The sequence below is a fragment of the Lampetra fluviatilis genome, chromosome 43, assembly GCF_964198595.1.
Source record: "Lampetra fluviatilis chromosome 43, kcLamFluv1.1, whole genome shotgun sequence".
NCBI lineage: Eukaryota > Metazoa > Chordata > Hyperoartia > Petromyzontiformes > Petromyzontidae > Lampetra > Lampetra fluviatilis.
Genome location: NC_136317.1, coordinates 7,750,276 through 7,777,335, shown reverse-complemented (window position 1 = coordinate 7,777,335; position 27,060 = coordinate 7,750,276). Strand labels below are relative to the sequence as shown.

Here is a 27,060-nt window from a genome sequence, read left to right as displayed (position 1 = left end):
GTGCGTGCATTTTGTGAGCACGTGGAGCGGTGGCGCAGCGGTTGGCGTTCTATGCTGTGAACCCAGACGTCTGAGTTCGATTCCTGCCCGTGGCCAACATCAGTGATAAATATTTGAACCGGTCCTGGGCCTCCCCTAGGTCGATTCAACCTCAAATGCGTATCTAGTGTGATGTGTAAACATTGTTACGAGGGAGACAAAGGCGGCCAGGTGTCGTGCTGGCCATTCACGCCTCTCGTGCGCCGTGCCGGCCTTCATAGATGCTCACGAACAGCACTCGCCCCAACAGTCTGTTGAGGGCATAAGGATACATATTCTTAGGTTTTTTTCGGTAAAGTCACGTAGGTAAAAAAAATTATTTTATAAAAGTAAAAACGTCGTGATTTTTATTTTATTTTTACTTTACTTTTATTAATTTTAATTTTTTACCTACGTGACTTTACCGAAAAAACCTAAGAATATGAATCCTTACAGTCACGAAAGCTTCAAATCTAGAAGGCATAAGGATACTCTTTGTGCGTGTGTATGAAGGATGGTATGACGCTCAGTAACAACATGCAACATATCATTGACCAATGTTCAATGTCTCGCCATGCGCACTCGTGGCACTCGAAATCAACTCAGATCAACGTCATAAGCATTGGGGAGACAAAGGTGGGTGACGGACGGTGCTATCCCCACGATCTCCTCTTGCTGTGTGCGCGCTTCACAGGTGCTCGATAACGGCGTTTAGTCCAACAGTTCAGGCTAGGGGTGGCCGCGCGTGTAAGGGTTTCGTATGCGCGCGTGGCTCTCCAGGTGTACCGGACTGGACGTGACTGCGCAAGATATGCGTAGGTATAAAACCCCTGTCCCTGTCTCGACGATTCGCTTATCTGAGACCACCCCAGATTGGAAGCTTTAGATGAACACTGGCAGCTGAAAATGCATTTCCCATTCATCGTTTGCCAATGGGATGTACTTTTCTGGGGGAAACACATCACGCTGCATCAGGCCCCCACCGCACAACTGCAGTCAAAGCCCTTTCATGGACTTGACAGGCAATGCATGACCTTTCAGATAAATTGGCATAATCGGAAAACTGAAGCATCTTGTTAAAGCAACCATGCACTGGGCTTTCCATTAGCCCATTCAATTTACGTGTCAGCCTCACAAAGGCTGCAGTGAGGATTTTAAATCTCGGCTCCACAAATTGCCGACTTGAGACAGCAGAATGCTTTTCGTGATTTTTCTCCTTTTTTAATTTACGTTTTGTAGGGAGGCAATTTTTTTTTTATTCTTTATCCCTTGTGTTGCATTTTCTTACGGACTGGACATGCCAGTCGCATTTGCCAGGTTTTCGGGATAAGTCGCTGCCCTTGCCCTTCCTCCGGTATGTCACTGTCAAAACGTAAGGGACCGCGTGGGCAGTGGAACACAAGAACACATTCAGAGGTTCACGGTTCGATTCCAGAAGCCACCCTTATTATTCCTGCTGTGATATTAACGGTCGCGATAATACTCACTGTCTGCTTCACAGCTGACGTTAAAGTTCCCCTAACGTCATTCACAAGAGTAGACCTTCATGTGCCGGCATCCACATTCGAAAATCACCTGCAAATTACTCAATTGGGATTGCACATACTAATCATCGCTTCCTACTGGCAGACATGCCCATTAAGGGTACGGCTCGTGCTGGTGGCTGGTAGGTTCGTGTTAGGGCTAGTACGAGCGACTGGTTGGCTAGTTCATTCGAGGTAGGGGTAGGGATAGCACTAGGGGCTGGTTGGCATGGCTAGTACTTGTCGCTGATAGGTTACGCCCAGTATCAGTGGCTGGTTGGCTCGTTGGGCAGTATTAGGACGAGGGCTCGCGTTTGATTGGCGAGCGTGCTGCACCACCTCCTGTCCGTGGCCATGTCAGTTTGTGTTTCTAGTTGCCTCCACTCTAAAAGGGTACGGGTTAAAGAACGAGCCTTCCGTGGGGATGCGGCGAGGTCGGCCTCGTGCCACCGCCGGCTGCCAGACACCTCCGTCAACCCCGGCGTCCCAACATCGGTGGCGTGCGCGTCTGGTCACAGAAAAAATATATTTTACGGGGAACGTCTAGACATTCCACGGCCCTCCCGTGCATCATTATATCTCCATCCACAGGTCATCGCCTGACCGCTGGCTCGCCGTGGGGTGGTAGTGGTGGCGTTGTAGCTCTGCCGTCCGCGTGTTACGATGTGATACCATCTGCTGGACCAACGTTTGTTTGTACTTCAATCAATGCTGCTGAAGTCCGTGGCGCCAATGGGTTGTGTAAAGAATGCTTTTATATTTGTTTAATGTGGAGGGACATATTGTCTGCGTAACTATGTTTATATCCGCTGGTGCACGGCAGAAACTAAACAAGTCAAAGCAGCCTATCCCAGAATTTGAGTGGCTGCTGCTGTCTTGCGAGCTACGGTGCCTTAGCCTGAGTGACTCAGCAAGTTAAATGTTGAAGGTATCAATGCACTGGGTCGTGCTAGCTCGATGTGAGAACAAGAAACAGACATTGGATAAGAACTGTAGCTGGAAAGACCGTTAGGTCGCAATCCGGTGCCAGAGCACGCAAGTTGACCAAGCATTGGTGACAACTCGAACAAACTTACTATGCAGATACTAGAAATTGCCTCCCAAGGGGTCAGCTGTCCAAAAACCGCAACTGTTATAACTCCTATCACCGATCAAACGAGCACCAGTATTAACTTCAATCTGAACCGCCTAGCCACCCAAGCACTGTTTTCACCCTAACTTTAACCAACTAATCCTTCAACTGACGAACTAACACCAGTACTATCGCTTTCACTGACCGTAACCCTAGCAAAAATGTTTCATCACAATCGTGGTTGTGGAGGAATATTCTAAACAAAGTAAATAAGCATTCAATGCCTCTCCATATATCTGTCCCTCCACAAGATAGCCACGCAGCTACTTTTTGGCTACCTTGTGGAGTAGTAGCGTGATTGGCATGGCCTCCGGTGCAAGGAATTAATGGGGCTCCACCAGCACACACACACTCAGCAGCTACGCGGCTCAATGCCCCCCACGGCTCTTCCCGCACTGGCTGCAACATCACATGCGCTGTAATTACACTTTGTAGGCCATATATATGTTTATGGGTTGTAAAATATTGCCAAGCAATGTGTGCAGATAAAACAAATGTTGTTTCATGCAGACGAGGTTTAATGTTGCTGAGATTCAAATGATTTAATCTGAAATTTAAATGCTTTCATCCCTCGCGGCTGAAAATAACGCGCTCTTTACAACCCCGATTAGAGTCCTCACGTGCAGCTGCCACCGTTTCGCCAGGTGGCCGTTTGTGGTGCCAAACAGACAACTGGCCATGTGTCTCTGGGTTGTGTACAGATAGCCCCACAGGTGATTATATCTTGCGCCCCCAACTCTCCACCCCTCATGCCTATGCGTATAAAGCATATTGCGGTCACTGTTTGTTGCTTCGCATAATACCGTAGTTTGGATTAATCAAAGCTGAAATGTCCCTGCTGAGCTTCTGGACATGGGGAAATGTAATTGGGCCCTTCTGTGTGTGTGTTTTTTTTTTTCTCAAGTTGTCATGTGCAGTTTAAGTCACACATTGGGAAAGTTATATCGAATTATACTTTCGTTGATCCGTGCAGCAAAAAAACATGCAAGCAATTGTCTCCCGAGGGCTCGGCTGTCCAAACACATACTTCAATCAAAGTGGCCATGGGCATGCAGGCCATTAACCTCAGCCAGACTCGCAGACTCACAAAGTTCCAGTCTGAGCCGGCTTTAGCTCTCGTTCGGCTCTGCCCAGCACGTGGTCACGGAGCGCTCTGCTTTGCAATACTCTGTGCAAGACTGACCTCTGGAGTAGGGAAACATTCCAAAGCCGCAGTGACCACGTGGCCGCACGGATTGACAATACCCCCCAACCCTGCCAGCAGTGTACATCATCCGGTGATTTGAATGAAAATAACTAAATACAGTGAAACCTTGGATTGCGAGCATAATTCGTTCCGGAAACGTGCTCGTAATCCAAATCACTCGTATATCAAAGCGAATTACCCCATAAGAAATAATGGAAACTCAGATGATTCGTTCCACAACCCAAAAATATTCATATACAATGATTAATACAAAATGCTGTACCTTTAATATTTTTATTTAAATTTAATATAAGTAATCAAATGTATTAATTAAATGTAATCGTGGGAGACGAGAGGAGGAGGGTTATTGTGTCGGACGACTTTCACTTGCAGTACAGTTACTAAAGAACAGTCACTACACTTAGACACAAAATAAAAAAATGCTTTACGCGCACACTCGTGATCACAACACTATAGTAAACAGTATACGCTCGCACAGATGTTGACTATACGAGTGAGGCACGCCGACTGAGACCGAGCATGGGAGATGATTACCCACAATCCCGCAGCGAAAGAGAGAGAAGAACCATTGGCTCAGTTGCGATCACGTGACGCTCGGCAGACAAAGCGTATACTGTACATACTGCTCGTATTGCAAGACATCGCTCGTTTATCAAATTATTATTAATTTAAAAAAATTGCTCGTCTTGCAAAACACTCGCAGACCAAGTTACTCGCAATCCAAGGTTTCACTGTAGATAGTACTGCAATATGCAGCTCTTGACAATCCACTGCTGGATGAAGGCCTCCTGACATTTTGCGAGACACACTGGTCAATGGGGGTTGGTGAAGTGGCGAGGCCCAGGGCTGGTTCAAATATCACTCGCCACTGATGTTATCCGTGGCTTGGAATCGAGCACAGAATGCCTGGCTCGGAGCGTGGCATGTTTTCCGCTGCGCCACCGCTTCACCCCATGGTATTTTGGCCAACCATCCCAATGTTGGAAAATCACCTGAAAATTACTCAACTGGAATCACACGCGGTAAGATGCACCCCCACCCCACCCCCCTACTTGAAAAAGAACATCCTGAAAAAGGGAAGCTTTCTTCGGTCAATAAGCATAACAAATGAATACACCGTGAACACGGCAAGTGTATACGTATCACCAGGCAAGGGCATCGTGTGGGTTTGGCCGAGGGTTGTGCTCAGCGTGGGTTTGAGATCAGCCAAGAGCTGGAGTCGGCGTAGCGGGGACAAGTCACGGTCAGAGCAGACGAAGGCGTGAGGTTGAGAGTTGATACTCTTAGGTTTTTTCGGTAAAGTCACGTAGGTAAAAAATTAAATTAAAATTAATAAAAGTAAAATAGAAATCACGACGCTTCGGATACAGCAATCGTGCTGTGACGGTTCCACCTGAAGACGGAAGCTTGTGTTGCCTCCGAAACGTCGTGATTTTTATTTTACTTTTATTAATTTAAATGTTATTTTTTACCTACGTGACTTTACCGAAAAAACCTAAGAGTATGAATCCTTGCAGTCACGAAAGCTTCAAATCTGAAATTACTGTAGTTGAAAGTTGAGTTCCAGGAGATTATCCCAGCTGGGGTCACGGTCACCTTAGGTGGGTCAAGGGTTAGGGGTCAAAAGTCATTCCGGATGATGTAATTACCCCGAGCGAAGGTCATCCCAGGTTGGGTCAAGGTTCACCGGGCGGGGTTCACCAACTTCGTGGCCTGTCGACTGCGTTGATCGGCGCCGCTGTCCGCCAGCGCCACCTAGAGGCGGTGGAGGCGAGGGGGGAGACGAGGAGGAGGAGGCCTCGAGAGGGGGAAGAGGAGGCGTCATGGTGGACAAGCGGCGCGAGTCCGGTGAGAGTAGCCGTCCTCACTCAGTCCTCACTAACTCGCTCGCTCGCCCTCGTTCTCCTCTCACTCGCTCGCCGCTCACCCCTCACGCAGTTTCACTCCTCCTCGTGCCCCGAACTCTCCCCCCGCCGCTTCACTCAGACCCGCGGCACGAGCCGCAATGAATGGAGTCCAGTACAGTAACATGCGGCTGTAGCGTGCGTGAGGGGGCCTTTCTCTGCGTGTGTGTTGTGTGTGCTGTGTTTATACTGTGTGTACTGTGTGTGTGTGTGTACTGTGTGTGTACTGTGTGTGTACTGTGTGTGTGTACTGTGTGTGTGTACTGTGTGTGTGAGTACTGTGTGTGTGTGTACTGTGTGTGAGTACTGTGTGTGTGCTGTGTGTGAATGTACTGTGTGTGTACTGGGTGTGTGTACTGTGTGAGGATATACAGTGTGTGAGGGTGTACTGTGTGTGTACTGTGTGTGTGTACTGTGTGTGAGGGTGTACTGTGCCTGTGTGGTATTCACTACGTGTACTGTGCTGCTGTACTGTAGTCTGTGGGGTGTACTGTATCTTACTGTGTACTGTGTCTTACTGTGTATACTGTATCTTACTGTGTGTACTGTATCTGTGGGGATGTACTGTATTTTACTGTGTGTACTGTATCTGTGGGGGTGTACTGTATCTTACTGTGTGTACTGTATCTGTGGGGGTGTACTGTATCTTACTGTGTGTACTGTATCTGTGGGGGTGTACTGTATCTTACTGTGTGTACTGTATCCGTGGGGGTGTACTGTATCTTACTGTGTGTACTGTAGTCTGTGGGTGTACTGTATCCTACTGTGTGTATTGTATCTGTGCATGAGGAGCGGGGTTCGATTCCCTTTCACGGCGAACACCGGTGACATATTTTAACCGGTCCTGGGCACCCCCTAGGTCGACCCGGTCTCAAATCAGAGACAAAGGCGGCCGGGCGTGATGCTGGCCACCGACACCTTCGTGCGCCGTGCCGGCCTCGATAGGTGCTCGCAAACAGCACTTGCCCCAACAGTCTGTTAAGTCTACACGGGGGATCTTTGTCTTTTTAAATCCTTTATATTAAGTTAACTTGCTTGCTTGCGTGCGCGCTTACGACCGTGCAAATCTTTCGGTCGTTTTTTAACCCACTTCCCGTGATCCAATCGAGCTGACATTTTGCACACAGACTCGTTGTGCGTGACAATTTACTTTCGTGAATTTCCAAAATTTTACACTTTTTAGGAAAAAAAAAATATATGTAATTACCAATTGCTTAATGGTGGCAGGCAATCATCTGACCCATAGGTGGCAGCCATCTCAAGCCAGAGGACGAGAGGGCTCTAGCCGCCACGCATATAAAGGATTTATAGTGAAAAACTTTGTTTTTACGGGTTAATTTTTTGTAGACTGTGTATGTGGCTTTGGTGAGGGTTTGTACTGTGTTTTGTGTGCATCATGTAACGAAGCCTATTTGGGGCCATCCATTTAGTACGTAGGCATGGAGGGGGGAGTGGGGGGGTCGTTAACCCAAATGCGTTCGCGTGCGTATGGGGGGGGGGGTCTGCTGACAATAGGAAACTGGGGGGGAGGGTGAAGCCTCGATAATAATAATGCAGCCGGCGGTGGCCTATCTGTTTGCCTAAACACGTTAATATTATTCATCTTTGATCGTGTATGCGTGGATGAAATATAGGCCATTCTATAGGATTCGTGCGGGGGGGGGGGGTGCGTCAGGCGTACGTACGCACGCAGATGGAGGGGGGTAAAAAGTCCGCGTACGTACAGGGAGGGGTGGAGGTATCAAGTTTTGACAGATTGTTGGGTGCCTACTCAATGGATGGCCCCTTTATAGTCTTAGCTTCTCATTGGGACTGTCATGCTCCTTGCAAAAGCAGACCTCGAGTATTATTACATGGTGCAGCATTTAGAAGTGAGGTTATTTCGCTTGCTTCCTCAGCAAATCTTCACGGAGTCTCAAGACTATTTTTTCATGAAGGTCCCGTAAAAATGTGTCGAAGGCCGGGGTACGATGTTGCTGCTGCTGCTGCGTATGATACCATTTTTCAGAATTCGAATGTTTGGTCAATCCCAGTTTAGGGTTTTTGTTCGCTGTGGGAGGTAAGCCGGAGATCCTGGAGGAAATCCACGCACGAACAGGAGAAACATACAAACTCTGTGGGGAATCAAACCCAAGGGCATCTTGCTGTGTGAGGCGCGATTGTTACAACTGTGCTAGCCACCCTGACTTGTGTTAATTGCACTGTGGTATGGGTAATGAGACCTAGATGTCTGCTTTCATTTTACCCAACAATTAGCGTTTTGTCCCTCTTGGGCTACATTGAAATGCAACTTTTCACGAGCAAGTCTGTGATCACTTCCCGTGGTGATTGTGTTGAGGTGAGAACCGTCTCTGGAATTTGTGTGTGTGTATGTTGAACTTCTTTCGCACCATACGTAGCCATCTGTGCTAATCGGAGTTGCGACAGACCTCCCGGAATCCAGGGTTTGTCCGTGAGAATCAAGTCAATCTCGTCCCTTCACCATTTGGGCTCCTCCATGTCAAAGTTTACTAGATTCCATCTTTTTGACAAATGTATTCATTTTTTTTTTATAACTTTGCTGGCCATAAACTCTAACAGACTCTCATGTGTGACAATGGCTAATGTGCAGAACTTAATTTCGCCGGTCGCCTGGAGTAGGCATGACAAGTAACCATCACGAGAGGTATCCTGGATGTGGTGTGCCAAGCGTGGAAATATGTTTTGGTAAATTGAACCGGCTCGCATTAATCCTCGATTATAGTAACTAGGGGACGTTGCCATGGTGTAATGGTTTGCACACTGAACTTGAAATTCGATCTCCCTGTGCAGCAGTTGAAATAATGGTGCAAGTTGATCAATTCCCCCCCCCCTCCGTCCACCCAGCAGTATAAATCGGAGACTGCTCAGTCTTATCGGCAGGTGGCGCACGGTGGTGGAAAGAGTGAGTACCTCTACCAAGACACCTGGCCGGTGTGTCAGCAGTGACGAGGGCAGGCAATTGATGGGATGAATGACTACCTTTCAATACAGGACTGTCTTCTGGTTGTCAGGGTTTGCGCTGGGCTGCCTTGGCGACTGACCCCTCCCATGCGTGTGGGCACTGCAGGGCGACAGCAGGAGGCCAACCAGCGGCGGGTACTGGACCAGGCGACGCGGCAACGGCGCATCAACCGGCAGCTGGAGGCGTTGGAGAAGGATAACTTCCAAGAGGATCCGCAGGCGAGCCTGCCGGCTGTGAGCACCAAACGCCTGCCACAGTTCAGCGATGACACGCCAACAAGTACAGCAGCAGCAGCGACCTCGCTGACCTCGGCACACACACACGCTCGCACACTGTGAGCGGTGACAAGCTTCGTGGTTCATACTGCAGTTGTAATTCATCGTAAAATACTATGCGCAAACTACTTCACCGTCGATGTTAAGGATCCTCCTAATGCAATTCGAAACGCGTTCCTGCAATCATGGTCCAAATGATCAAAAGAAAAAAATTACCTGCAAACTACTCACTTGGGATTACACGTAGCAATCATCGCTCCCTACTGGCAGACTAATGCCGACTTGCAGCTCAGGTGCTGAGGCGCCTTGTACCACACAGGGACAGCTGCCACTGGGGGTGCCCGCTAAAAGTTTGAGATGAAATTTCCTATATGTCGCTTACGTGCTCTGAGACGATCCAGAATAATGGGCGCCATATTAAAAAAATCATCATTATTACCACACACACACACGGTAACCTTGGAAGTATCCTGGCACGGTTGGCATGCGTCATGGTGCAAGGAATTAAATGAGGCCCCCCCCCCCCCCGTCCAATTTTCCTTCCTCTTCATATCCCGGTGCCTAGCATCCTTTGGTCCGTGGGTCTGCACACTCAATAGCTGATTGATTCACTGCAACATGGGTTTTATTCATTACTTGGGTAGTGTCGATGACAAACGGTATCAGAATTTGTGATGGGCCTCCTGTAAGGCCTGACCCGGCATTAGGAGAGGGCTATCAGGGCTGCTGCTACCTAGGCTCAAAGCTCTTTCGAAAAGAGTAATCGTTGATCCATACTTTTTTTCATTCAATCGCTACTCATAGTTAACTTCATATGCCAATTTTAAACTGTTCATCGGTAAACATTTTTTGTTATTGTTATTCTTATCAGGTCCCACAGCATAAAGTGCCATCTCCAACCTTTACGCACGCTGTGTCTCTGGCCTCTTTATGTGCGATGAAGTAGGGCCATTTCCTAAAACGTCACCTATTATATACCTTTTTCATTTGAAGGCCACATTTTTTGCGACGAATGTGTTGAGTTTTTTGTTTGTTAATTGTGCTTGTGCACAGCAGCAGCAGCAGCATCACCAAAAAAATGTGTCGAATTTGTTTTACGTGCTTTAGGCCATGTAGTTTTAACTGAATGTAATAGCACGCTTCATATGGCATGCATATAATAGGTAACACACACAAACACTGTCAGATAAATGAAAACAAATGAAATCGTGATAATAGCTGGAGGGTTACTCGTAATGGGTAATACATTTGCTTTGCTTGCCATAGCTGCCATTGGTGTTAGGGAGGCTCAACCCAGGTCCACTCACCTGCAATGCTGTGTAAAGACCAGCACTTTGGAAGCGACAAGGAAGGAACATGGCTATTGTCACACCACAGTGCGAGCCTTATATGGTGCTCGCTGTGCCTACACAGGGGGTCTTGTTTTGCTTTGTGACAAGAAGACCGGGAGCTGTAGTCTACACGAGGAAGTGAAGAACACACATAACATTCACCGGCCCCTAATGTGTTATGACGAGCACTGGGTTTGAGATTTTTTATTCTTGTGGTGCTTTAACATCGTCACATGTAACGTGATGACTCGTGTATAATGAGATGAAAAGCCTGAATTCTATTCTAAAGCTAGCAATGCGCCGCCACCAATTTGGCAACACTGTCCGTAGAGATGTAAATAAAGATGTGAAGTGACTTGAGCGCACACGCAAATAAACGTGCATCTCACGAGATTAATTATTGCGTGCATTGTGCTCTCAAAAATGCATAAATATTGAAGGAAACATGTGCGTCTATAAAAACCATAGGCATCTTAAGTTCAACACTTGTAAAAACTGGTTTATTTATGAGGAATGTTGCAGACACTGAGTAAGCCATGCATTGTAAGGTAAATGTGGCATGTAATGTTGTGCTCCGACTTGTTATTTTAAAAGCAGGGCCACATGCGGTCTGCTTAGTCGAGTGTGGCTACTACACAGTCTTGTTTAGTGTCCGGAAATGTCGGTTTTCAAAACACTACTTTTGAATGACAAGTGTGGACGTTGATGCTTTTTAAGGTGGATTTTTTTAACCGATGCAATTCCCACACAAATCGGAATTCTATAAAATGTTAATCCATGAGCAGAACATACCGTGTGACCTCGGCGCCACGATGTAGACACCTTCCATCTGCTGCAGCCAACAAGAAGAAAAAGAAGACCAGAGGGGAGCACTTCAAACAGCGCTTCCGCAAAACCTTCCAGACGCTGCTGGAGGAAGAGGTGAGCTCGCACGTCCGCCCCCTCTCCAGCCCCCCAGTATGGCGGAAAGTGCTCTCCTGATCAGCTGCAACATCTTTGTTCGCCATTTTTCATCAGCGCTCGCACGTCGAACCCCCCCAAAACCTCCAGGGGGTGACGCGCGTGACTCTCTTCCCCCCCCCGCCCCTCGCCCTTTCTCAGAACTTGAGCGTGAGCACAGAGCCCAACTACCTGACATCGTGCGTGCCAGCGTCGAAGCTGCCTCAGCGCCACTTCTGCGTGGTGTGCGGGTTCCCGTCGCCGTACACGTGTGTGACGTGCGGCGCTCGCTATTGCTGCATCAAGTGCCTTGGCACCCACCGTGACACCAGGTGACTGCCCTGTGCTGCCGTCAGAAGTGAACACGATCGCGAATACGGTGCTTGTGTGGTTTGCCGGGCGGGCTCGGTGGTCGCAGCGCTGAGCTGGTGCCGCTGAGACCCCGAGTTCGAATTCAGAATTCACCCGCCAATGATTAAACTGGGTCCTCAAGTGTAGTGAGTTGAGATCTTAGCCCGATTACCGATGATTATAAAAAAAAAACATTCAATTTGGTTTTTCATTGAATTGGCAAAAATTGCAGCCCTGATATTTAAAAACATATATTAGATTGCCATGTGACGAAACATTTGTTGTACAGGACACTTGAAAAAAAGCAATGTCCCTGGTCTGGATGGGAGGTCGTTTAAATGGATACCAGAAGTAGTTCTGCAATATTATCTTGCTTATGTCATTATCTAACATGGGGCTGATGCACTGCTCTGCCAGAGATCTTAATGGATACGTTGTATCATGACAGTTCAAATGGAATTCAAACTGCAAAAAAGACGAAACATTTTTTATAAAAAATAATGTGACATTCTTTGGCACTTTCTGTACCTCAGTATTATTATCTGCTGTTTGTACAACTTGGCATATTTTTTTTGTCTTTAATGGCTTTTGGATTAATTGAAAGCATTGGAATATTGTCATTCCTGGAGAATCAAATTCCTGAAATCAGGAGGTGGCTGTTCAGGGTAGATATTTGTCCTCGGTGTGGAGCCGCATGTTGACCCCACGGCCATTCTTTGCCCACGCAGGTGCCTGAAGTGGACGGTCTAAAGATGGCAGCCACCAACACGGAGAGTGGCCACTGCAGGCCCGTATGACGGCCGCTGCAGATGCGTGACGTGGACGCTCTACCCCCCCCTCACGAGCCCCTCCACACAATCCCCTTCCCCTGTGCTGATAACAATCCCAGTGTTGGCTACGGGTGCGCGTCCTCTTACCCACCGTCACCCGGTCAGTTCTGCACCACGGGTGACTGAAGTAAAGGGGGGCCAGGGATTAATGGAAGGGCTCCCGTCCCGAGAGGGGCACCGCGAGCCCCTCGGCATGCACGCCTGGGCCCCACGGTGTTTCCTGAGAAGCGCTTCTCTGCATTTCGCTCGTACCAAATATACAGCACCTGTAGCCGATGCGCAACACACAGCATGACGATACTGTAGAATGTAACCGTCGAGAGGAGCCTACGTCTCGTAGGATGCGGTGTCCATAGCTGCTTGCATTGGCTGACGGCACAGCGCTGATGTTTGCTAAGCGGCCGTGGCCGCAGCGATCCCGCGCCGTACGTTATCGCCCGATACTTGAAGTGGTCTGCACATCCCCATAGTTGTTCACTTCGCCAGTTCTCCGAGTGTGCGGCGCACGCATTCACTGAGCGAGACGCGGCATGCAAAGGCTGCCCTCGGCAAGCCTGCGTGGTGTGGGGAGGACTTCGGTTGGCCTCCTCCATGCCATCCTTCACCGCAGGGTTTTGTTTGTGCCTGCGGAGTCATTCGTGCCTTTAGGCCGGATTGTGGCGCCGCGCTCTATGCACCGTGAGCTTACGACGGGCGGTGCGATTGAAAATGCCCGTGTGGGGTTGGGTGTTCACGCTCTCTCCCTCCTTGAGTGCGTGCTGAGCAGCACTGTGAGCTCCCAATCCCCCGCTCAAGTCCCCACAGCGATGCCACGACAACACAAAACGCTTCGTCCGTGTGCCTGGCCGGCCGTTATGTGAGCTTATCCATGTAGGTTTTTGTAATCCTGCGTTAAACTTGAAATCTTGCTACACGGAGGGCAGCGCGTACTGTGGTTGTCGCCTTCAGCTGTACTGTTGCATTATGGTCACGTCATTGGTCTGTGAGGAGATGGAGCTGAAATGTGATGTTGAGCAATGAAACTCTTTGAGTTTTATCAATCTTCCAGCTGCTGTTCGTTTCAGGGATGCATATATAAAGCTGCTTTGCGCTTGGTATAAATATGTATACTCTGTGCCTTACCCGTGGTTTTGCTTACATATAGCGAAGCCTTTGTCCATTCTTTTTCGAATTTAGGCATTTCTCCTAAACACTGACCAATATGTTTTTTTGTTTCTTTTAAATGGAAACTCCTGCAATTCCTTTTCTGTAGTTGAAAAAATTAAACTTTCAAAAATATCGCCCGTCTGGAATGTGTTGGCGTACAGCGTGTTGGTACGTAGACCAGGCCCGGGGCCAGCTGCTTGTGGTTGGGTGGCCAAGAGATCTGTCGTGTGGAGGCCACCAGAGCAGTGATTCACCACGAAGGAGAGTGAATGTCGGTGGCCAAAGGGGCATTCGGTGTATTGGCAGTATACACCAGTGCAGCTTAACACACCGCTCCTCATAAAACAGTCTGAATCAATATTTGAACTGACATTCGTCTTTTGACTGCTTCGACATCACAAGAACTGATTTTGAAACGCCACCACCCCCGCAAGGTTTCGAATCGCGGGAAAATAATGATTGCGCAAAAAAATCCACGTTTTTTTTAATACCATGCACTGGATTACCGCCAAAACGTTCATTTGGTGGGGCAAGGCTTACCCATGCACCCCTCTAGCGCCGTCCCTGATGCCTGTGCATTTGATTGGTTTATAAATGGTTTATACGTTTGAAACAATTGCCTGCAAATTACAAAATTGGAATCTATATAGCAATCATTCTCCCCACCCTCCTTCCCCCATTGTTCAAACTTGGCAAGATGCTTTGGAAGTTGGGAGTTGGGATTAGCTTTGTCAAATAAAGAATAATCAGAATCACATGGAAGGATGCGGATCATTAGCGGCACAAACCCCTGAAAGTGGCTTCAAAAAGGCGTTGATTTGTAACCGATTTGAGGGATATTTTTTTTAAGGCCATGGACACTTAATGCACGTCGTAACCATCAGCAATGTTCTCGTGTTTATATTTGGCTTTGGCGTGGCAAAGTTCGACAACCAAGAGTGCCGAGTCGAATACTTAGAAGCGCGTCAATATGCATTTAATCCAATAAACGGCACTTCGAGGTTTGAGCAGTGTGGCAGTGATTAAGCCGTACACTACTCAAATCAGGCCTACAACGCATGCCCTAGGGGTGCTTAGCAAGTACTTGAAAACTGGCACACTCATTTTAAATATGAAGTCCCCTCTCTTTCGGTCCAGATGTCCTTTTGGTTCAGAGAGGGCCTAGTGGCACAGACCTGTCATCGAGGTGCCCGCTTCTAGCTTCCAATTTCTCGACAGTGAATCGAACGTTCATGGATCTCGTCGGCTTGTGAAAGTCTCAAAGCCACTGAGCTGCGAGGTGGCAGTACAGCAAGTGGGTTCGTGAACTCGTCTGCACAGTCATTGAGGTGTTACGCGCTTGTATGCGTTCGGTTATCTCCGCATAATCCGATTTCTTTCGCACGTGCAAAAGATTGCTTACAATGGATTTTGCTGAACATCTCACTGCAGAGAGCCGTTCTTTAAAAAAAAGACGCGATTCTCGGTGAGAATTTCCCGCACTCATAAATTACATTGCTCTGGAGCATCACCATTCATGGTGCACCGTGCACAAATGATGGCTCTTGCTGTGCTTTAGTGCACGCTGTCAATTCATTTTCTCTAATTTTAAGGTGTGAGGAGTCTGTCCCAGTTGTACCGCAGCTGTGATTTAATGGAGTGTGAGACAAAATTATAGGAACACAATTTAGCGCCAAGATAGGAGAATCTGATTATGGAAACATCAAATGAATTCAGCTTATCTCGCTACTGAGTAAATACCGAAATGTTTAACTGAAATTAATAATCGCTCACGTGGCTTGACATCAACGGCGCCCAAATGTGCAGCTTCGTGTGAAGTGCAAAACGGCGTGACATGAGCATGCTGGAGAAGGATGGCGCGCATTTACTTCAAAAATAAAGAGAGAGAAACAGTCGTGGGCAGAGGAGAAGGGTAAGGTCTTGAGCCTGGACTTCTGAACAGGCGCAGGGAGCCGACAGCACAGACGGCGGGACGGATAGGAATTCCATACAACGAGGTTAGAGGCGAGTGACCATCGACTGAGCGAATGTTCTTCGACTGGTTCACAGTGATGAGAGTCGAGACTCGAGAGAGGTTAGTAGAGTGCGTGGATGGGAGTAGAGTGAGATGAATGGGGAGAGGTAGGAGAGTGCGTGGAGAGGGATCGAGTAAGATGAAGGGAGAGAGGGAGGCAGGGGTGAGTGCGTTCATGGAGGGCCTTAAATATTGGTTCCGGCAATACCACGGGCAATGGATGGATCGGAATGTCACGGTGATGTGTTCACATTTACAGGCGCGGTTGACAAGTCTGTACACGAATTGCTACTCAAGCAAGCGACCTCATTAACTCGTCGCACGCATTTAATCGCTTTCAACCCGCCGTCAGCCAGGGCGAGCTTTCTCCGTGGAAATCGTGCCTTTTTATTATCATCCATTCCACAATGCACGAAGTGCCAAAAAAGGGAACTCGACACGAGTTCGCCGTAAATGACTTCCGATTGCCGCAACCCACGCAGGGAAAGTCCCCAGGTCTGGTGACGCGTTCCGCAAGAGGGCCCCTTATAAGCCCCGTACGCCATCGCGAAGAGCAGTGGCAGCAGCAGCAAGCAGCAGCAGCAAGCAGCAGCAGCAGAGAACTTTGACATCGAGCACTGCACTCGTGGGTTCTGCTTCAACGAAGGCGGCTGAATACGGTGTTGCCATCGAGGTATTTTTCGCGAGTCTCGATTGCTTCTATTTCAGAAAAATATATATATTCAGCTGGAATTATGTAGAAATATCCGCGAAACGCACGAAGCGTCGTCACGTTGTGTTTGTGCTGCGCGCTCGATATTAAAGCGACGAGAGTAACGCGTTGCGGACACGAAGTCGGCGCCGGTTGCGCGGGCACGTGGGCTGCCTGTGATCCAGTCCTGTGGAGGCAGTGGCCAGGGGTGGGTGGATCACCGCGCAGATGATGTTGTGAAACTCTCTTCCCACGTGGGTATGCCGTAGCCTGTGAACCGAATTCCACACGTGCGTTTCGTCCCGCTGCTCCGGTTTCCTCGCAAGCGTATGGGCACCAATTGGTTGCTTTAACACGTGGAAGGCTTTCTCACGAAAGAATGTCATCCATAATTGAGGTTTTTTGGGGGGGAGTTAGATCGCGTAAATATATGTGTCGTTAAAACCCGCCACCATCCGACACAGCCAACTAGTAAGGGTTGTCACGTAAACAGATGAAGCTAGTTGTAATTACTGGCGAAACGTCGTACTCAGATTGTAAATGTTGTGGCTTGGCTCTCCAACACACCGGTTAGTGCTGTACTAGTATACTACACTACACTATACACTAGTGCTGTACTAGTGACGAATTGGCCACGTTCTGTTTACGTGACAACCCTTACTAGTTGTCTGTGTCGGGTGGTTGCGGGTTTTAACGACACGTTTATATATTTACGCGATCTCACCCAAAAAAAAACTCTTATAGACTAACTGGTTGAAAGCACCTGCACCTAATGCGCGCGCCTCCGTGAGTCGCGGATCGTGCAGCGATGTGAGATGCAGCTTTGCGCGGATAACACCGCTCTCGAGAAACACTGGTTAATTATTGTCATTAATTATTTCGAATACCTGTGCAACAACACGGCCGAGTTCCATGCGTGTCGTGACTGCGGTTTGCGCTGCGTGAACAGAATGTGGGCACGCCCGCGCACCTGACGTTGACGGCTGATCAGAAGGGGCTTTCCAAAGACGAAGGCGAGGCATGGCGCACCCCCCACTCGCCCCCCCTTGGATTAACTTCACACTCACTCGACTTTGCGTCTTGTCCTCTCGCAGGTGTTCCCACTGCTGCAAGGCGATCGGTCCTGAGCGGAAATGAACGCCTTCAAGCTGCTGCTGGCAGTCTGCATCGTTGGTGCCATCTCTGACCTCTCAGGTGATGACCTCTCTCGTGTAAGCAGCCACGGGTACACGTCGCTGCGCTCGCCCCGGCAGGGCCGATTTCGCAGTGCCAGGCCGAGCGACGCGTCGCTGCTGCTGTTGCTGCTGATGAACCCATGGGGTGGTTCTCGCCAATTATTATTATTCGTTTTGTTTTGTTTATGTGTATAACAGCATCATCCGTGCGATTTGAAATCTCAAAACGCTGTAGAACGTATTCTTAGTTCTTTTGATAAAGTCACGTAGAAGGGAAATAATAAAATAATAATAAAACAACATTCTCACGACGTTTCGATTGCAACAAAAGCAATCATCATCAGGTGTGAAAACCACAGCAATCGAAACGTCGTGAGCATTTTATTGTTTTATTTTTATTATTTTATTATTTCCTTTCTACGTGACTTTGCCGAAAGAACCATGAATATGAATCCCTGCAGTCACGAAAGCTTTAAATCGAAAGCTGTAGAACTTGTAACTCGCACAGTTTACGCACAGAGGCTGCGGCAAATGACGGACACGGGGGGAGGCAGTCGGAAGCTGTGCCAATGATTGCCCAAGCTCTGTGGTTCTATATTGTAGAACGCGCCCTCAACATGGGTGGAGGAATCAACAAGTAAAGTACATGGAAAACAGTAATCCTAGGAGTAGCGATAGAGGAGTAACAAGGAGGTGACTGACCCCCAGTGAGTGACTGGAGCGAATTGGTGAGTGCTGAATAATATAATCAGTCACCCTAATTCTAGATTTGAAGCTTTCGTGACTGCAAGGATTCATACTCTTAGGTTTTTTCGGTAAAGTCACGTAGGTAAAAAGTTAATTAATTAATAAAAACTTACAATTATAAAAAATGAAAATAAATCTATTAAATCACGACGTTTTGGAGGCAACACAAGCTTCCTTCGTCAGGTGTAAAAAGGCACAGCACTACAGTTATTTTCCTGTGCCTTTTTACACCTGAAGAAGGAAGCTTGTGTTGCCTCCGAAACGTCGTGATTTAACAGATTTATTTTCTTGTATTATTATTTTATTTTATTATTTTTATTTTATTATTTTTTTTATTTTTTACCAACGTGACTTTACCCAAAAAAACCTAAGAGTAATCAGTTACCCTGACTGCGGTTTTTGCATTGGATTCACTCCGGTGCAACAGTGAGATAGGAACTGGGTTCTCCATCCTATATGTGACAGCAGCAGAACCTCGGCTTTGGCCGAATATGTGCTCCGTATCGTGGTGATAATTGGGAGTGTGTGTGCGTGTGCTGCAGTGCTGGGCAGACAGGATGGCAGATGCCAATGCGTCAATACAAGCAGGGCCAGGATTCCCATCAAGAGGATGGCAAAGATGGACGTGTTCAAGAAGTCCCACAGCTGTAATCATCACGAAATCATGTGAGTAATTGCACGAGTACATATCACGTGTCCGTACACGAACACACACGAGCTATCACACCTACAAATGTACTCTCACACACATGCACAGTACACTCAAGATTATCCACGTGAGGTTTATCTGATTTGCGGATTAACAGCGTATCTGAGATTTTGACATTAATAACTCATGGATTTTCTCTCAAGCCCAAAATAATAATCATCTAAAAACAGTGATACATTGTTATTCTTGTAAATTTTTACTACAAGTCAAGTGCTTAAACCAAACAAATACATATGTTGCTCGAGTTCATCCGAAATCCACGTGGTGGGCTCTACAGTACAGTAGCTGCATCTCTTCACAACAGTGGGCGGAGTTTGATTGATGATGATTGACGTGGCTCTGCTGTCATCCACTTCGTGGGCTGAGTCTACTGCGCGGGAACAGGAAAGTGTTATCACTGAGCCTGCGCGTAGATCGTTAATATTCGTTCTAAGTGAGTGTCTTTTTGTATGGACTTTTGTAATAAAACAGGATCAAGACATTCTCGACTACAATTTTTTTTTGTTCATTAACAAACGAAATTTGCTTAACTTAAACACAATTTATACTTATAATAGCGGTTTCGGCATAGATAAATGTATATATTTGGATTATCCGAGATTTTGAATTATCTGCGGCCGTCCTCACCGTCATTAGCGCGGATAATCGAGAGTTTACTGTAGTCACGCGTGCTTTGTCAACACGGCAGTGCAATGGGATCTACATATCCACAGCCTGTTGTCAAAGCACATTCAGAGTTTGCAAAACCCATGTCAGGCTTGCGTTCGATTGCATCATTGCCGGGTTCTGTGTCTCGGACTAGAATTCCTGATGGGCATCCTGGGCTGCCTCGTGATCCAGCCCTCTTTAGGATACCCACACAGACAAAAATCTCCCGTATAGCCTTTCACAGGCTGTTGGGGCAAGTAATAGTAGCGAGTAGCACATGTGAAGGCCGGCATGACGAACGTGAGGACAAGATGGTGGTGATGCGGGCATCGCCACGCCCAACTCCCTTTGTCTCCCGAACGCACCGGTTACATATCGTGCAAGTTATTATTTTAAGGCTGGGTCGACCTAGAGGAGGCCCACGGCTGGTTCCGATATTACCCGTCACTCATCTTAGCCACGGCCGGGAATCGGACTCGGGTCAGTGGGTTCGTGGCTCGACGCACCGACACATTGCACCACCGCTCCGCCCACGCGCGCGGTGCCACTGACAATTGTCTCTGCGTCTTGTCTCAGCGTGATGACGAGATCCGGGATCACCGTGTGCCTGGACCCCACTGCCACGTGGGTGGTGGAACTCGTCAGCTGCACGTTGCCGCGGTGAGGGCCCCGTGCCGTGTGCGCTGCTGCCACTGCGCTGCCCGCGTTGAGTAATCCGAGCCGAGTTATTTCAGAGAAATCGCCTAGTAGGTGATCAAGATAAAACATGTAACGTGGTCCTGTTCACAAGATTGTTCTGGATTTGATTTCAAAACGCTTGTGGGTAAAATAAAGTATCGGTAACACAAACCTGAATGACAAAAACTAGACACTAAGGTGAAATCGCACGGCACATTCGGAATAAATAAGAATCGGAATGCAGCATTAAACCAAATATGAAATTCGTCATAAATGCAAACAGGGTTTAGATAGACGATTAAAAGTCAGTTGCACTTCGATGCACTTCGAATCGACGATAATTTAGAATAAAAATCAGCTTCACAGGGCGCAATCGGCATCCAGAGTTAGTCCAATCGAGTAGCCCGACATGCAGAGAGATTGACCATCCACAGCCAATAAAATCTGTAAATGGTGAAAAAAATTCCATCACAACAGAAAATAAAGTACCGTACTGATGAGTACTAATGCGTATGAAACCGGTATACAGTCATCTACTTGTCTAACTGCTACCTCCGTTGGGACGGCCACGTTTTCCCAAATCTTTGAGTCAGTGGTCAGAATGACAACATTGCTGCCCCGAGTTCAGTTCTTTTGAAGTGTTGGTCTGGATAAAGGCCGATAACTTTTGCGCGTCCAATTCTTGCACACCCAGGTGTGTTGTTAAAATCGCACACGGTTGCCAATTCGTAACAAATAAAACCGTAGAAAAAGGCCTCGGGCACAAATTCGGCATATTGCGCAGCACGTGACGTAGCGTGGTGTCCACACGTCCACCCCGCGATGCCCGCACCCCAACGAGCTGCCGCGCCCCCCGCTCTCACGCGAGGAGCGTCTGACCCGCTCGCCCAATTGTTTTTCAGTAACAACAGAAAACCCGGGCTGCAGCAGCTGAAGAAGTGCACGCGGGCCCTAAAGAAGAAGCGGCAGCAACGGAGAGCGGAGAGGCTGCAGCGTGGAAACAAACGACGGACATAGGATCCTGTCGAGAGGGAGCGGCAAGCGGCCGCTACCGCCGTCCCTGTCCGATGGCTGCAGATGCTGGGCGCCCGTGGGTGAACGAGCACCGCCGGCCGGAGCTGAAGCGGCGCACGTGCTCGCGGCCACGCGGCCGGTCCCGCGTTGGTGGCCGACGTGGCCCCGGCCCGGCCTCGTGCACGCGCCGCAGCTCGTCCGCATTTGCAGAGTTTTTTTTAAGGTCAAATAGCTACAGCTGTGACGGTTATGACACAGCAGAGGATCTATTCTAGAACACCTGAAAACGTGTTGCTAACACCACTCCACTGATAATTATATTTTATTGTATCAGTCGTTAAGCGTTTTTTTTTTACCTTGAAAACTTCCCCGAATCTCGAGACACCCTTTTCAGGAGGGTTCTGCCAAAGCTCCCGTAGTATAGCGGGAAGATGTCTCGGTAAATGCGCCGGCGTGGAGACGGTCGCGTTCAGGCAAACGCAGTGTCAGTCTCGGTCACCGTGTGACCGGGCAGCCTCCGTGCATTGTCGTAGGCAACTGCGGTGTCTGTCATTGGGCGCCCCGTGGTATCCTGTGGGTCCCATTGGATTCCTGAGGGTTCAATGGGATAAATGTGGGACCCTTGCGATTCCTGTAGGTCTCATAGTTTATTATGGGTTCCGTAGATTATTGTGCCTGATTGTAGCACCTTTAGAATGACTGCACATGCCAGTTGATACGCATGTGCTTCCCCTGGGCTCTGTAAAGCTAAAGGAAACACGTCTGTGAACTTGACATCGCATCTCATTGGTTGCACCAGCCTCGTGCATGCATAATCTCTCCACAGCGCCCATTAACTGTGTTTTGCGAGTAACCACTCCTGGGGATATTCCACGCTCGTTGCCTGTCCATGAACATTTTGTGTGAACTGTATTTGTATCATGACAACTGGATTGTTATATTTAATAATAGCCGACTGCTGAATCTGCCCCTGGGTAGTTGTAAATAGACTATTTGGCGAACAGAGAATTGTATTCATGACGCTGATGTGCGGGAAGGAATTCGTTTTGTCCAATGTGTGTGTGTGTGCTATCTGTTGGCATTATCCGCGTATCTCTCTGTTACCTGTCTGGCTGGCTGATCTCTCTATTTCCGTATGCGCGTTTGCCAGTCTGTCTTTATCACTCTGCCTGTTAAACTCATTGTTTATACCGAAACCATTTTAATAAAAAAAATATTAAGTCTCGCCAAAATGTTCACGTTGCCTGAGTTTTTCCAGTGCTCCCACACAACTGGTATCATACAAATGTAGTGAGCCATTCAGAGACTTTAGGAGGCAACAACGTTAATTCTACACTTTATGCAACACCGTTACACACGGGATTAAATACACATATTCTCACTCCTGTTACGCCTAGGACCACAATACACCTATTTATCTTGCATACGGGATAACTATAATCGGGTCAGAGCAGCCACGTGCTGCCTGACCCACGATGTCGAAGGCGGGGACGAAGACGCAGCACTTGGCTTCCACTTCACCTGCAGACAGCCCGGATATGTGCTCGGGGCTTCCCTTTTATCTCTCTCGGTGCGGCTTGGCTCCACCCTCGACCGCGCCCTCCGTCCAGAACATTCCCGACGGTTCCAGGCTACACCGCACCTGTTCCCTCTTTGGCTCCACCCTTAACCACGCGTCTTCCGGGAACTCTCCAGACGTCCTCAGCTACTCCTCCCCCCGTGCCCCCTCGTTCACCTTTGGCCCACATTACTCACCCCGACCCATCACGTGCTTAACCCGGTGCCGGGGTGACTCGTCCTCACATGGCCCCTAGCACCAGCCGCCCCCCCCCCACTACGCTCTTCCAGTGGCGCTGCGGCGCTGGTGGAGGCTGCAACCCCCAAAACTCTGTCGGTGGGACTCACCAAGATCCCTCCTGCTCGCACCCAGCACCATGCCCCGAGTTGTCCCCTGAATGGTACTGCACGGTGTGTTAGCCTCTGCACTTGTTTCAACGGCACTTGTTGTTTGCTTGTACCACAATGTGATTTTTGCACACAGCGTTTTAATACGTTTTTTGAGCAATATTTGCTGGTTTATTCCAGGATGCTTCTGTTACGCGTCGTCGCTTTAAGATGTTCTGTGTTCATATTTTGTTTGTTGCGGTTGCACCCGACTCAAGAGCCGCATGGCTCACAGGGCTATACCTAATAAATGAAACTTGAAAACTTGAAACTTGGTGCTACGCGCCATAGTGATCCATTTAACATCACTACACAAAGACAAATATCCCCCGTATAGGCTTAACAGACTGTTGGGGCAAGTGCTGTTAGTGAGCACCAATGAAGGCCAACACGGCACACGAGGGAGTGGGTGGACAGCACGACGCCCGGCCACCTTTGTCTCCCGAGTGGTAATGTTTTTACACATCGCACGAGGTATTCAATTGAGGTCGAGTCGACCTAGGAGTGGCCCAATACCGATTCACATAGTCGTCAAAGGAGTTGACCGTGAGCGGGAATCGAACGCGGGTTACCAGGTTCGTAGCGCTGCGCACTAACTGCTCCACTACTGCTGCCCTCACACCCTCATACAGAACGTCACTAAGTAGCGGTGACGTCACCACGGCGCTTGTGCCAGGCTATGTGCACTTTAAAGCCACGTGAAGTATCGAACACCCGCTGGAAGGTCACGGGACTGACCTAGGTGCCATGAGTTGACTGACTGAGATGACTGGCAGATGCACCACTTATGCCCCTTACCGTGCGAACTTGCCCGGCGCTCTGCTCGTTGTTGTGAGCGTCGCTCCTCTGCTCTCCGTTGTTGTTGGAGGGCGACCGTCTCCAGCTGCCCAGGAGCAGCGTCCTTCACGAGCCTCCTCCACAGAGGCCGATCTTGACACCACTGGTACCAGTCATTGGCAAGTCCACTCAGCTCCATATCCTCTCGTGCCACACACACACACGCTCACACCTTCATACAAAGACATATGCTCACACCCTCTGAGTTCCCATGCTGAATGAGCCGTGAGGTTCCGTGGCCTCAGTCCCTCCACTCTGTCCCCAACCCTGTCCTTCGCTCTACTCTCTAGGTGTGGTGGTGGTCAGGATGAATGTAGATTTGTAAGTTTCGTGTAGGATGTAGGCATGCGTTATTACAATCCAACGTTAATTGTAAAAAAAATAACGAAACCCATCGAAACAGTTGAATACGTGCAGGATGGAAGCACACAGAAGTTACATCGGGCAAAGGTACGTTGCTCAGAGAGCCGAAAGGCAAGTCTTAGATCCATCCATACGGCTCGCTTGCGTGTCACGTGCCCACATACAAAAGGCTGAGAGCATTGCACACACACTGTGGTTGGCATATATAGCACGTGACAAATATGCAAGGCATATATGATTGAGAGTCATGCATTCTTGCCGTTCGTGAGCACACCTTTGCATCTTATTAATCATGGCATGGGTTATGTTAGAATGTGTTTCACACTGTGCAATTAACGTGCGCTCAGCAGAGAAGCTTAACCTGATAATTTCAAGTTTGCATCTCATTGACCCCGTGAGATCGCGGGGTCGTCAAAAATGCCCCATTGCGGCGGGATGCCCTCTTTTCAGCCGCCTTCCCATAGGGCCTTGCGGGACATGGCCGAGAGAGGAGAAGGGAGGGAGGAAGCATAGACAGGGCTTTGTGTGGTGCGAGCCACCTTCATTTGGGGAAAACCCAGCATTCCTTCAGTGGAAATCACATTAATAATCGTGTTTAATTATTATTAAAAGCTTAGATGTTTTGCGAATTGCGTGTGAATGGGGGAAAAACTGCATCTGGCAAAGAAAATTCCGTTGGAATTCATGACGCATCTCCAGCGCTCCAGGCAGAAATGCGGAGCAGATTCCGTGGGAGAGTCTTTTCATACAATTTGTTGATGCCTGACATGTTTGAATGGAACGTTATTATGCTGCCATGTGAAATGCCATATTGGTCGCCGGCAACACGAACATCTCTGCCGCAGAGCCAAGGCTCACGCATTTGAGGACACTTCTCTCCAGGTGGTGAGTTCAGCCACCACTGTGGCTTATTTTATTACATAAAAATTAACACAAATCCACACCGTTTACGCCATCGCCACTAAACTTGGCAGGGTTGCCAGGAAACCCTTAGCTACATGGCGAGCCGACATTTTAGAGAGTGGGGGGGGCAGAGCCCCCCAAACGATACCCCACACGCTCCCAGTGACGTCACCATCCCTCACCCAGCACATATTAACCTGGTCCTGCACATTTAACAGCAATACAATGACTCCCTCTTAAAGTTAAGCTAATAATTTGCCGTTGATTACAAAATCCAAAAAACCCGTTGGTGATTCCAGTGAACGGTTAACCTCCATGAGCTGGCGCATCATCTTTCCATGGCGTTACAAATAGCACGGCATCATCCACGCTTCCAAAAACAAGATTACCTTCTGTAACTTTTTGGTTATTTCGGTAAAGTCACGTAGATAGAAAATTAATTAAATAATAGAACACGACGTTTCGATTGCAACACAAGCAATCATCATCAGGTACGAATGAATGAGAGAAAAAAACCAAGTAAACTTAGCAATATAATGCAATACAACACAGAGTCGGCTAACATAACAGTCAACACCCCACATGGTTGATGACGTTCTTCCAAAGAGTACTAAATTTGAGAGAGAGACAAAACACAGACACGGAGACACATAGACAGACACACCAGCAGAGAGAGACAACACATAGACACACAGAGAGAGAAAACTAACTTAAATCCTTCCCGTAGAGGTGGTTTAAACTTCATTTGGAGCTTTCGTGACTGCAGGAATTACTTTTTGGTTCATTCGGTAAAGTCACGTAGAAAGAAAATAAATTAAATAATAGAATACGATGTTCGATTGCAACACAAGCAATCATCATCAGGTACGACAAAAAATAGTTTTTTTTCTCATTCATTCGTACCTGATGATGATGATTGCTTGTGTTGCAATCTACATAAAAAAACATGAACGTTTAATTTACTTTCAATGCTTACACACTGATTTAAATGCATAAGTGTGTGTGTGTGATTGCGTGAGTGAGTGGATGCGTGATTGTTCGGGATGAGAGAGTGCACGAATAGGTTGTCTGCGTAAGTGTGAGAGTTTGTGAGTTCGTGGGTGAGTATGCTAACACACGCGCGGTGTTATATGCACAGATGTACGTTTGAAAAAACATTCTAAATATATTAATTTAAAAGATGATACTGCTGAAGTGCTACTGCTGATAATCATAATGATTCTACTGCTTAGGCTACTGCTGAAGATATTACTGCTGTTGATTATCAAACTATTAATGATGATACAATCACGTGCCCCATTGTGGCACGTTGTATTACACTTAATACAGGCCCCAATGGCACGGCAACATCTTCACCGTTGCTGTAAACGCCACTGACCCCCTCCTTCTGAACACAGCGATTGAGCCACTCCACATTCACAAAAAAGTTATCCGCAAGTACCCGGGCAACACCAGGTATTTTCCTGCTATCTTATATATATAAAAGGTAAATTTGTGAATATGTGTGTCTGTTCGAAATGTTTAGCATACTTCCCAACATGCAACAAGCTTGAAATTTGGCATGTGGGTAGCTTCCAGACTGTACACAATGCAAAAAGTATAAAATAGACTTTTATATTGGGGGGGGGGGGGGGCGCAATAATGGATATATTTTGCACGGCAAGTGAGCGGTGACGTCACATCTGTGATGTCACCCGC

The 27,060-nt window shown here is 48.0% G+C and overlaps 2 protein-coding genes across 3 annotated transcripts; both read left to right on the top strand.

The window, feature by feature from the left end:
• The first annotated feature begins 5,657 nt into the window (after nt 1-5,657).
• On the top strand, nt 5,658-14,062 carry ZNHIT1 (zinc finger HIT-type containing 1). The gene is made up of 5 exons (XM_078876267.1): nt 5,658-5,728; nt 8,873-9,046; nt 11,212-11,294; nt 11,475-11,644; nt 12,392-14,062. The coding sequence occupies exons 1-5, from the start codon at nt 5,704-5,706 to the stop codon at nt 12,411-12,413; spliced, it is 474 nt and encodes a 157-aa protein (XP_078732393.1). The 5' UTR covers nt 5,658-5,703; the 3' UTR covers nt 12,414-14,062.
• Nucleotides 14,063-14,090: 28 nt separating this feature from the next.
• On the top strand, nt 14,091-22,541 carry LOC144947082 (C-X-C motif chemokine 13-like). Of its 2 annotated transcripts, XM_078876266.1 has the most exons (5): nt 14,091-16,326; nt 17,439-17,538; nt 18,809-18,932; nt 20,200-20,283; nt 21,204-22,541. In XM_078876266.1, the coding sequence occupies exons 2-5, from the start codon at nt 17,478-17,480 to the stop codon at nt 21,316-21,318; spliced, it is 384 nt and encodes a 127-aa protein (XP_078732392.1). In that variant the 5' UTR covers nt 14,091-16,326; nt 17,439-17,477; the 3' UTR covers nt 21,319-22,541. The 2 variants fall into 2 exon arrangements, with proteins under 2 accessions (XP_078732392.1, XP_078732391.1); XM_078876265.1 differs by having other exon boundaries at nt 14,091-17,538.
• The last annotated feature ends 4,519 nt before the right edge of the window (nt 22,542-27,060 follow it).